We start from the raw sequence: 11,621 nt of genomic DNA, 5'->3' as shown, positions 1-11,621 counted from the left end.
ATATTGGAATTCAATGAAAAGAGTAGGAATATAAAACCAAAAAGTTGCGGTTAAAAGAGTTGAAGAGCTTAACCTAAAACTCGGAAAGAATTATAAAAAATCTGATAAATCCAACAAGAAGTAAGGATCAAAAAATAAACTCGAAACATTCACAAAAATATTGGAATTAAGTAAAAAGAGTAGAAATATAGAACAAAAAAATAGTGGAAACAAGAGTTGAAGAGCATAACCTAAAAGTTTGAAGAAGTTAACAAAAATCTGATAAAGTTTAACAAGTAGTCGAGATCTAGAAAATGAACCTGAAATATCCAAGCAAAATGTTAGAATTCAATGAAAATAGTTGGAATATAGAACCAAAAAGTGGTGAAAATAAGAGTGGAAGAAGTTAACCCAAAAATTGAAATAACTTAACAATAATTTGATAAATTTAAACGTGAAGTAGGGATCTAAAAAGTAAATTTGATACATTTACCCAAAATATTGGAATTCAATAAAAATAGTAGGAATATTGAACCAAAAGTAGTGGAAAAATAAGTTGGAACAACTTAGTAATAATTAGATAAAGTCTAATAGAATATTGAGATTAAAAAATAAACTTGAAATATCAACCTGAAAACTGGAAATTTAATGAAAAAACTTGAAATATAGAACTAATAACTGATGGAAAAATGAGTTGAAACAACTTACTAAAAATTTGATAAATTCCAACGAAAAGTAGGGATTTAGAAATTGAACTTGAAATATCCAAACAAAATTTTAGAATTCAATAAAAAGAGTAGGAATATAGAACTAAAAAATGGTACGAACAAGAGTTGAAAAAATTAACCCAAAAGTTGAAATGATTTACCAAGAGTTTAATAAATTCAAATGAGAAGTAAGGATCTAAAAACTGAACTTGATATATTTACCCAAAATATTAAAATTCAATAAAAATAGTGGGAATATAGAACCAAAAAGTGGTAGAAAAATAAATCGGAACAATTTACCAAAAAATAAATAAAATTTAATACATTACAGAGATATAAAAATAAACTTGAAATATACACCTAAAAAACTGGAAGTTAATGAAAAAAGTGGATATATGAAACCAAAAACTAGTGGGAAAGCGAGTTGAAACAACGTACCAAAATTTAGATAAATAACCATGAAAAATAGAAATTTAAAAAATAAACTTGAAATATGCATTATAAATATTGGAATGTAACAAAATAAGTAGGAATATAACCATTTTGTGATATGTTAATATTTTTTATATATTTTTTGTAATATTTTTAAATTTTAAATTATTACAATCTTTTTCCTCATTTAATTACAATTTTAATCTTTTTTCTAATTTTTTCATAATTTTTTTACATTAAAAACAAATAAAAATATAATTTTCAGTATATTATCCGTAAAAACCGGTTGTACCAGTTGCATGCATGCGCTGTATGAGATACAGGGCTGCATGGTAGGTCAACTCATTGAAGTCTCATCAAGATTGTCTTCATTCGAGAAAAAGCAACTATGTTTAAGACTTCATTCGAGAAAAAGCAACTATGTTTAAAAGATCTTTAATAAAGTACTAATAATTATTAAAGACATGTTTGACTAGACTTGCAGTTGGCAAGCATAAGAGGATGAAATTATTAATTAATTAGAACACATGAAAGATTCCTCTTTTTTTTTTTTTAAAAAGAAAGTAAACCTTTCATTAAACTAAACTTTCAGCCATACATAAAACATCAGCTGGTAAATTGTTTCTCCGGATAACAGATTCTGAGCTACACAAAGCTCTTTTAGCTAAAAAATGAGCAAAACCATTACACTTTCTTGGAACATGTTGGAAAGATATCAGTTGGAAATCTTGTGTGCTCTTGTGGATGTCTGATATAGTCCACCAAATCTCTGTCCTGTTGCTAACTTTCTTATTTGCTAAGTCAGCTACATTTTTGCAGTCGGTCTCTATAATCACATTTGACAGACTAAGATCCTTGGCTACCTCCATACCCGACTTGACAGCATGAGCTTATGCTATAGCTACGTTCCCCTGGAAATTCATGCTTTTTACTGCTGCTGCTAACACTTGCCCTCGATGATTTCTGATGACCACGCCCAAGCCTGCACTCTTCCTATCTTCTTCGACTGCTGCATCAACATTGACGTTCACTTTGTTGTTTGGTGGTGGAGTCCATATCTGCATCTTTCCCTCTACTGTATTTCCATGGCTCTCCCGTTCTTTAGCCTGCTGAGCCTGATACACTTCCATAACTGCTTTGCCCCTAGCCACTGACCCTAATGGATCTAACTTTTTTCCTTGAAAAAGGAGTTTGCTTCTAGCATGCCAAGCAACCCACCAAATCGTGGCCACGTAATCTACCTCAGACTTAGCCCAATTATTCATAGTCCCAATCATGACACTAAGCATGTCTTCTCTAATGACGCTCTTCACCTCATTCTCCAAGTGAGTACATTTCCAGATTCTCCGAGCCACTCTGCATTCCATCAAGGCGTGGAAACCATCTTCACAACCCGCTTTGCATAAATGGCATGTCGGTTCCTTCGGCACTTTCCTTCTCCACAGATTTTCTGCCGTTGGCAGCAGGTTCTTTGCAGCTTTCCACACAAAGATCTTAATTTTCTCTGGTAAGTTTAGCCTCCAAATATGTTGCCAGCCCTGTGGAGCTCCTGTAGATCCGGCTGGAGATTCAGAGAACTTAATTTTGAGAGTTAGTTGATATCCACTCTTTACTGAGTATATACCTTTCTTATCATAATGCCATATCACCATATCTTCTTGAGGAGTTCTCGGTAAAGGGATATTCCTTATGATTTCAGCATCTTCCTTTGCAAAGTTTTGATTGATCATTGTTTCATTCCATTGGTGATTTTGATCAAGAAGCTCTGAGACTCTAGATTCAGTAGGCAAGGACTGTACCAGGATTGGTTTGAAGGTTGAGGGCCTAGGGAAAGATTCCTCTCATTGATTTCGTTGAAACAGACTTAATTTGTAATCAAAGTGAAAATTCGTCATTTTTCAGCGGTGGTTCCAACTTCTAACAAGCTCTGAGCAGTAAGTTTTCTGACAGTTTTATATTTACATGTCTCTTGTATTTGTGTAATTAGTCTCTCACATAATTCAATTTAATAGGAAGTTTTGATCTCTTGCTTCCAAGGCTCAAAACTTATTGCAACATTGCTGGCAATTAGTGTGGGTTTCGGCTCTTTAATTCAGCTTTGCTAGGTTTAAGTTCGACATCGAATTTTATGCGTTTAGTGCAGTATTTTTATGAACTATTTTAAAGATATTTTTAATTAATTCTTAGGTACTTAAAATAAACTTCTTGTCGGCATACAAAGGACTAAAAGAGTAAAAATTAACTAGAACACATAAAATCTTCTCATTAATTTCACTGAAACAACGTAAAAATTCATCTAACTGTGGTCAAATACTTGCATGTGTCTTGTATTTTCAGCTTATTTTTTGAACTTTTATATGTATGTTTTTTGTGACATATTTTAATCTTATTTGGAATTGAGATATTGTAGCTTTTAAACTACAGCAGCTATGAAAAAAATTGTAATTATGAAACAAAAGTTAATAATATATAATAAATATAAATTTTAAATAATAATTTTGATAAAATTATTAGAGATATAATGAATTTTTTATCATATAAGTGAAAAATCATATCAATATAATTTTTAAGTTACAACAATTAGTATTTACCAAATATTTTTATGTTGTAGCTTAAATATCCACCCCCTATCCCAAAAGCACTCTTTATATAATTAATTTTTTCACATAATTCCAAAAAATCAATTTAGAGGAAATTTCATTCTCTTGTTGCCAAGACATAAAAACTGGTTCCAACTCTGCAGGTAGTGTGTGTTTCTTGGACAGGAAAGTTGGCAGTGCAGGTTTTAAGTCTTCTTCAATTCGGCATTGATACAGCATCTAATTCTAAATTAGTTCTTAGGGACTTAGAGTGCGACTGTCGTGGCGTCAATTGCTCGCATCATGAGCATCCACAAAGTTTCTCCTTTTGTTCCTTATCCTCTTCCTCACTGGAAATATGACGTCTTCTTAAGTTTCAGAGGAGTAGACACCCGCAAAAATTTCACAGACCATTTGTACACTGCTTTGGATCAGAAGGGAATCATAGTCTTCAGGGATGACAAAGAACTTGAGAGAGGAGAATCCATTTCACCTGGACTCTTTAAAGCAATTGAAGAATAAAAAATTTCAATTATTGTTTTCTCTAGAAACTATGCTTGTTCGACATGGTGCTTGGACGAACTTGTTCATATTCTTGAATGCAAAAACAAAAATCATCAACAAATGGTTTATCCAATTTTCTATGATGTGGAACCAACTGATGTAAGGAAACAGTCAGGAATTCTTGAAGCAGTTTTTGCTCGACATGAAGAAATTCTTGCTCAGAATAAAGAAAAGGTGCAAAAGTGGAGAGATACTTTGAAAGAAGTGGCTAATATCTGTGGCTGGGAATTGAAGGACAGGTAGTCTTTCTTATTCTCAAAGATTAATTACCTATAATAGATTTGATTTGAAACTATGTTTACACTCACTTTAATTCAACAACACCAATGTTTTCTTAATCTTTTGCAAGCTGCAGGAATCAGTCTGAATTTATTTTGGAGGTTGTCAAGGTGATATCAAGTAAAAGTCCTATAATATCAGGGATTCTTAAGAATCTAGTAGGAATAGATTCACACTTGAAGAATCTGAGGCTTCTCATGGATAAAGGATCTAATTATGTTCGCATGATAGGGATATGCGGTATGGGAGGTATAGGGAAGACAACCCTTGCAAGGGTTGTTTATGACTTGACTTCTCATAAGTTTGAAGGAAGTAGCTTTCTTGCCAATGTTAGAGAAATTTCAAAAGAAGGCGGCCTGATCTCTTTACAGAAGCAACTCCTTTCCCAGTTACTAAAGCTTCCAAATAATGGCATATGGAATGTTTATGATGGTATCAACATCATAGGAAGTAGGCTGCACCACAAAAAGGTTCTTTTGCTTATCGATGATGTAGTTGATATCAAGCAATTAGAATGTTTAGCTGGAAAGCGTGAATGGTTTGGTCCTGGCAGCAGGATCATAATAACATCGAGAGATAAGCATTTGTTGATGACGCATGGAGTAGATGAAGTATATAAGCTCAGGGAACTACATGATGATAACGCTCTTCAATTATTTTGTAAAAAAGCCTTCAAAACCCATCAGCCTAAGAAAGGATATGAGCAGCTGTCTGAATGGGTTACAAAGTATTCAGGTGGTCTTCCATTAGCTCTCAAAGTTTTGGGATCCTTTTTATATGGTAAAACAACAAAAGAATGGCAAAGCGCAGTAAAGAGACTGAAAAGAGATTCAGAAAATGAAATCTTGGATATACTTCAAATAAGTTTTGATGGGCTTAAAGAAACAGAGAAGAAAATATTTCTTGACATTGCGTGCTTTCATCGAGGGGAGAATAGAGATTATGTAACAAAAATTCTTGATTACTGTGATTTTGACCCAGTTATTGGAATAAGGGTTCTTATTGATAAATCTCTCATAGAGGTTTTATCCAACAATCAACTATGGATGCACGATTTTTTACGAGAAATGGGTCAACAAATTGTTAAGAGACAATGCCCTGAAGATCCTGGGAAACGTAGCAGATTGTGGAAGGAAGCAGATGTACGTCAGCTGTTAACAAGAAACACAGTAAGCAATGATAAGTCAAAAACATGTACTTCTAAGATTTCAACCCATTCACATTCTTATCTTTGCTTATTCTTTACTTTTTTAACTTTCAGGGATCTGAAACTGTTGAAGTCATATATCTCAACTTCCCTGCAGAAGCAGAAGTGCATTTCAGAGCAAGTTCTAATACATTTTTGAAGATGACTAACCTGAGAATGCTTCTTATCCGTAATGTGCAAGTGCAACTTCCTGAAGGCCTTGAATATCTCTCCAATGAGTTACGGTTACTTGAATGGCCTGGATATCCTCTGAAATCCTTGCCATCAAATTTTCAACCGGATAAAATTGTTGAACTTAACATGTGTTACAGTCACATCGAACAAATGTGGAATGGAATCAAAGTAAGTTTTATTTCATTTATTTTTTTTCCCGTGAATAAATGTTGATAGAGTTATCATTCATCCCCTGAAAAATTGCTGAAATCATTGTTTTTGAACAGCCTTTAAGCAATTTGAAATTCATGAGACTTGGCAAATCCAAAAATCTGATCAGAACGCCAGATTTCTCAGGGATGCCATGTTTAGAGGAGCTGGATCTTGGAGGATGTACAAGATTGTGTGACATTCACCCAACATTGCTACTTCACAAGAAGGTTACTTTATTGAATCTAAAAGACTGTACAAGTCTCACGACTCTTCCGGGCAAGATTTTTATGGAATCTCTAAAAATACTTGTACTTTCTGGTTGCTTGAAATTGAAGAACTTTCCAGAGATTGTGGGTAGTATGAAGTGTCTGTCAGATCTTCTTTTGGATGGAACCGATATTAAAGAACTACCAATATTACCATTTGAACTTCTATCTGGACTTGTTCAGTTAAATGTGGAAGGCTGTAATAAACTTGAGCGTCTTCCAAGAAATATAAGCGCTCTAAAATATCATCCAACTTGGAATCTTTCTGGCCTATTGAAATTCTCAAATTTCCCAGAGATCATGACAAATATGGAGCATGTGTTGGAGCTTCATTTGGAAGGAACTGCCATAAGAGGATTGCCTATATCAATTGAACTTTTCTCTGGTCTTGTTTTGTTGAATTTGAGAGATTGCAAAAATCTCTTGAGTCTTCCGTGTACTATTAACGGTCTGAAGTCTCTTAAAAAGTTGTATCTCTCTGGCTGCTCCAAACTTAAAAATGTGCCAGAGAACTTGGGGAAAGTAGAAAGCTTGGAGGTGCTAGAATTAAGCGGGTGCAAAGGACCACCAGTATCATCATCATGGTATCTGCCCTCCCCCATTAGTTTGAAGCGAAGCTGTTCAGATCCTACCGCTTTGAGGCTTCCTTCTCTGTCAGGTTTGTGGTCTTTAAGGAAATTGGACCTCAGTGACTGTGATCTAGGGGAAGGAGCAATACCAAATGATATTGGCAACTTATGGTCGTTAGAAGAGTTGTATCTGAGTAAAAACAGTTTCGTTACAGCGCCAGCAAGCATTAACCGTCTTTTTAATCTTGAAGAACTAGAGTTGGAAGATTGCAAAAGACTACAATCTATGCCGCAACTTCCACCCAACATAAAAGAAGTCGGAGTAAATGGTTGTGCTTCATTGGAAAAATTATCAGATGCCTTAAAATTATGCAAATCGGAGTACATTTCAATTAGTTGTATAGACAACCTGAAATTGCTCAGCAACGATGGTTTGGCATTTTCAATGCTAAAAGAGTATCTTGAGGTCAGTCTCTCTCTCTCTCTCTCCTCTCTCATTTGTGCAAAAAATTATGCCTAAAAATGATGCATTTTTATGGGCTCCTTTTTTATCCCCCTTTTTTCGGTTACAGGCAGTGTCACGCCCAATGCAAAAGTTTGGTATAGTTGTTCCAGGAAGTGAAATTCCAGAGTGGTTCATGCATCAGAATGATGGATCTTCAATAAAATTCATAATGCCTTCAAATTTATATTGTAAGAATAAGGCGCTGGGATATGCCGTCTGCTGCGTCTTTCATGTCCGTGAACATTCCCCTGGTATCCAAACAAGGCGTTCATATCCCACACATCAATTGAACTGCCAGATGAAAGGTTCTTCTACCAGTTATTCAATCGAGTTCAGAGAGAAATTTGCTGAAGCAGAGTCAGGCCATCTTTGGCTACTCTACTTGTCTCTTAAAAAATGCTATTATAGCAATTGGCGTTTTGATAATAATCTCATTGAGTTGTCGTTTCGGCCTGTGTCTGGCTCAGGGTTGCAGGTGAAGAGATGTGGTTTCCATCCCATTTATAGGCACAAAGTTGAGTTCTTCAACCAAATAAGAAACCAATGGACTCACTCACTACACTGCCTATAATATGAATGAATTCTATCCCGATTCTGTTTGATCAAAGATACTTGTAGCCACAACGTCAAGGTGAAGTGTGAATGAATATTTGGGCTTGAAGAGTGGGAATGGTGTTCTGTTGATGAGGAACCACAGCCTGAAAAATTTAATGCAGAAGCCTGCTTATTCTCTGAATTCATCGATAAGCATTCATCTTCAAATTCAGTTCATGTTCTTTGCACTTGGTAATTCATTTACATTAATTTTATTTATTTATTGCATCTCCTTATCGAAAAACATTTGATGTTAAATTACCAGAAATCCTCTGCTTGGATCAAAAGCAAAGAGTACCTATAGTTGTTTAAGAATGTGCCTTCATGAATTGAAATAGCATTACTGCTCTATTAGCTTGGCTCCTCACTTGAATTTCTTTGATGTTTGTTAATAATTCCAAATTCCAGTGAACATGGATTTTGATCGAGATAATCCTATGCTTTTGCCCTGTTGATAAAATCAAGCAGTTGTTGTGATTGTTGCAAGTGTTTCTTATTTGATATTTTTTCGTTTTTGTTGTTTGGTTTGTGAGAAGATGTGGAATTAGAACTGCACTAGAGTGAGAAGAAATGAGAAGAAAAAGAAAGCATGTAAAGTTTAGCGAATGTGTGTGTGTATTTTTTTTAAAGCCTTGAATTTTTTGATTTCTCATGAGTTGAAAATTAAGGATTGAAACAAATCTTCTGTTTTGTTGAATTCTTATTATATTTCTTCTCATAAATTTCTCATTTTTGTAAATAGTGCATAATTTGGTAGAAGCTTAACTGAAAGCCACTAATTTTACTACAAGAATAACTTAATTTTTAATTCAATCCAGGGATTCAAAATGACTCAGAGTTCTTTCGAACTTAAATAACATGACAACTTAACTATCAATTCCCTTCTTTTTGTGCAAAAGTTGGCAGATTCGGAGCCAATTAGGGTGAGTTTTTTGGTACACTTGAAGGGGCTGGTGTCATAGTTCATGAATTGCATTGCTATGAATGAATAACAAAGAAATTAGATTAGCTTATTGAATCTGTTTGAATTTTTTTATATAGCCTATGCAATCGGAGGCATTTAAATTATGTGAGTCAAAGTTCTCACATATTAGCTGTGCACAGTGCTTGAAATTGCTTGGTAACAACGGTTTGGCCTTTTCAGTTTTAGAGAGTATGTCAACAAATGCCAGCCTTTTCACTCTGTTTCTCTCGAATGCTCTTGAGCCTTATGCATAAAAATTTATGCTGTGGAAAAGATTAATCTAAGGGCCAGGAGTTTCTATAGAAAGAATATAAAGATGATAAGGTTTGTTGTGTCAATCTCAAATATATTATGGGTGTTAGGAGTATCTGATGATGCTGATGATGTTGTGCAGTGATGTTGAGCTGATGGTGCTATGTAGTGATGCTGATATGGTGTTATGCAGAGTTTACAGAGCATGATGGAAGAACATGATAAGGCTGGTGGTTTAGCATGTAGCTTAGTATACCAGCTGAGAATTAGTTATGCTGAGCTGTCAAGTTGGTTATAACTGATTCAGTAGCCTTTAACCACGCATGAAGATTCCAGAACAATCTAGCTACTAGATTCTTGTATCCATCTTGTAGTATAAGTAGAGTGATCTGTAGATTCTGTACACATTGTTACGTATGCTATGATTGAATAAAATACATTTTCCGTCACTTTCAATTTCATTTTCTCTATAACCAAACACTGTTTTAGCCGAATTCAATCAATGGGAATTATAAGAAAATAAGCAGTAAAAGCAAATAAACATTAGGGAAATGAACACTCAACAATATACCTACATGTAAACATCCTCGGAAGATCTAAGAAGTTGAGCATAGTACACAAACGCACACACAGAGCAACTGAAACTTGTAGCAAGTCTGCAGACTACAGATACATGTCCGTATCAGCACTAGAATTTTGCTGGGAAGCGTAGCACTTTGGATTGAAGCAATACTTGTTGAGTTATTTCTGTCCACAGAATAAATAGGAACCTTCAGTTGGAATGAAATCAGAGATACATTCAGAACCACCTTGAGGAATTCATGCTCAACAGCAACTTCAGTAATAATCAAGATTATAAACAGTAGAGAGACTCCATTCAGCTTCAATCCCGAGTGTCCCGAGTGTATGGAAACTGGATGGAGACTACACTTCTTCACCTTCAATCCCGAACTAGTTTGAAACAACTAAACTTGGTCAGATCCAAACTTCCAGTCAAGATTATTGCACTGTTGAAGATCAAGAATATAATGTATACGAGCTTCTATCTGATCAGCTTTCATGTGGTAGTGGTAGTGATGTTTATGTTTGCCTCTGACAGGATGTGAATGTTTATTAACATGAAACGCACAGCAAATAGCATATCCAACCATCTTCTTCTTATCGTATGAATCTGGAGGACTTATTGTTATTGAAGATCCCTCATTCGGATAGTCGAACCTCTCCGGAATCTTACGTCTAGGAATAGCTATGCTGAAATCTGACTCCCAGGAAGAACAATGGTGAAAACTCAGGTACTTTGTGGGATCATATAACTCTATTCAATTATTTAATGGATGAATGACATATTAGTTGAGAAATTCAACATTACACGTGGATAAAATAATAGAGTTTTGGATCAGCCGTCAGTGTATTCTTTCTTTAATGTTAAACAAATTGTTGGTTATAAATAATTAGTGATCAAAATTGACTAATCAAAATTGATTAATCAGTTTATATAAATTATTGAAATTGATCTTGTTCATAAAAAACACTGCATATAGCTAGAATAGTTGATCTTCCTAATGATGGAGGTTGAAAAGTTTTGAGTCTTCGTATGTGCATTGTGGGAGTAATTTTTCTCTTTCTTTCAGAAACATATTAAATTTTTTCAAGCTATTTCATACATAACATCAAGGGTTTACTTTTCCAAAAGATAGATTAATGCAACTTAACTGGTCAATAAAAATTAACAATATGTTCAATTTAAGTTTTATCTTGACAAAAAGAAAAATTACATTAGGTTTAAGAATTTAATAAGCTAAAACAATTAGGAAATTAATGGGTTAAAGTAAACATGCAACTAAAGTGAAATTAGAAAAATAATGAAGATGAAATGGATACAAGTATTTTTCTTGGTTTCACTTGGAAACCTCCAATAGTATGAGTTAAATGTTAGAAAATTGATAGGTAAAGCTGACACACAACTAAAGTAAAATTGAGAAACAATAATCATAAAAGAACACCAGTGATAACACTATGAAATGAAAGTTATCATAATATTTTTATGCTTAAATTAACATTACTTAGAGAGTAAATGACATGTTTTCATTGCATTTTAGCTACATTTTGCATGGGTAGTCATTTAAGTTTAATTTTAATAAAATTCATGTGTTTTTAGATTATTGTGTGCTTTGATTACTTGCATAATTGTAGGTGACCAAGAAGCTCAAATTTCATGGATGGAACGTTGCTGTAGCAGGCTTGCAGAGTTACAAAAGAACTTGGATGAGAAGTAATTTTGAAATAATGAAAGATGCTGGAGCAATATGTTGTAGTACTATTGCTGCAGCAACTCCTGGAGCAACGATAAATGAGATA

The 11,621-nt window shown here is 34.2% G+C and overlaps 2 protein-coding genes across 5 annotated transcripts; both read left to right on the top strand.

The window, feature by feature from the left end:
* Positions 1-4,205: 4,205 nt before the first annotated feature.
* LOC18050039 (TMV resistance protein N) lies at positions 4,206-6,682 on the top strand (the record flags this gene model as incomplete). The annotated part of the gene is made up of 4 exons (XM_024187150.1): positions 4,206-4,500; positions 4,617-5,709; positions 5,802-6,089; positions 6,188-6,682. Coding segments are annotated over exons 1-4 (2,055 nt in total), but the record flags the coding sequence as incomplete, so codon positions are not given.
* Positions 6,681-9,659, top strand: LOC112100054 (TMV resistance protein N-like). 4 transcript variants are annotated; one of them, XM_024187683.1, is made up of 4 exons: positions 6,681-7,414; positions 7,521-7,758; positions 7,921-8,239; positions 9,192-9,219. In XM_024187683.1, exons 1-3 carry the CDS (start codon positions 6,689-6,691, stop codon positions 8,022-8,024), a joined length of 1,068 nt encoding a protein of 355 aa, XP_024043451.1. In that variant the 5' UTR covers positions 6,681-6,688; the 3' UTR covers positions 8,025-8,239; positions 9,192-9,219. The 4 variants fall into 4 exon arrangements, with proteins under 4 accessions (XP_024043451.1, XP_024043449.1, XP_024043448.1 ...); XM_024187681.1 differs by lacking the exon at positions 9,192-9,219 and adding an exon at positions 9,406-9,659 and having other exon boundaries at positions 7,521-8,239; XM_024187680.1 differs by having other exon boundaries at positions 7,521-8,239.
* Positions 9,660-11,621: the final 1,962 nt, after the last annotated feature.

This window comes from Citrus clementina, unplaced genomic scaffold, assembly GCF_000493195.1.
Source record: "Citrus clementina cultivar Clemenules unplaced genomic scaffold, Citrus_clementina_v1.0 scaffold_3, whole genome shotgun sequence".
Classification (NCBI taxonomy): domain Eukaryota; kingdom Viridiplantae; phylum Streptophyta; class Magnoliopsida; order Sapindales; family Rutaceae; genus Citrus; species Citrus x clementina.
The sequence above is the reverse complement of the archived record's forward strand: the minus strand, read 5'-3'. Positions and strand labels throughout refer to the sequence as shown.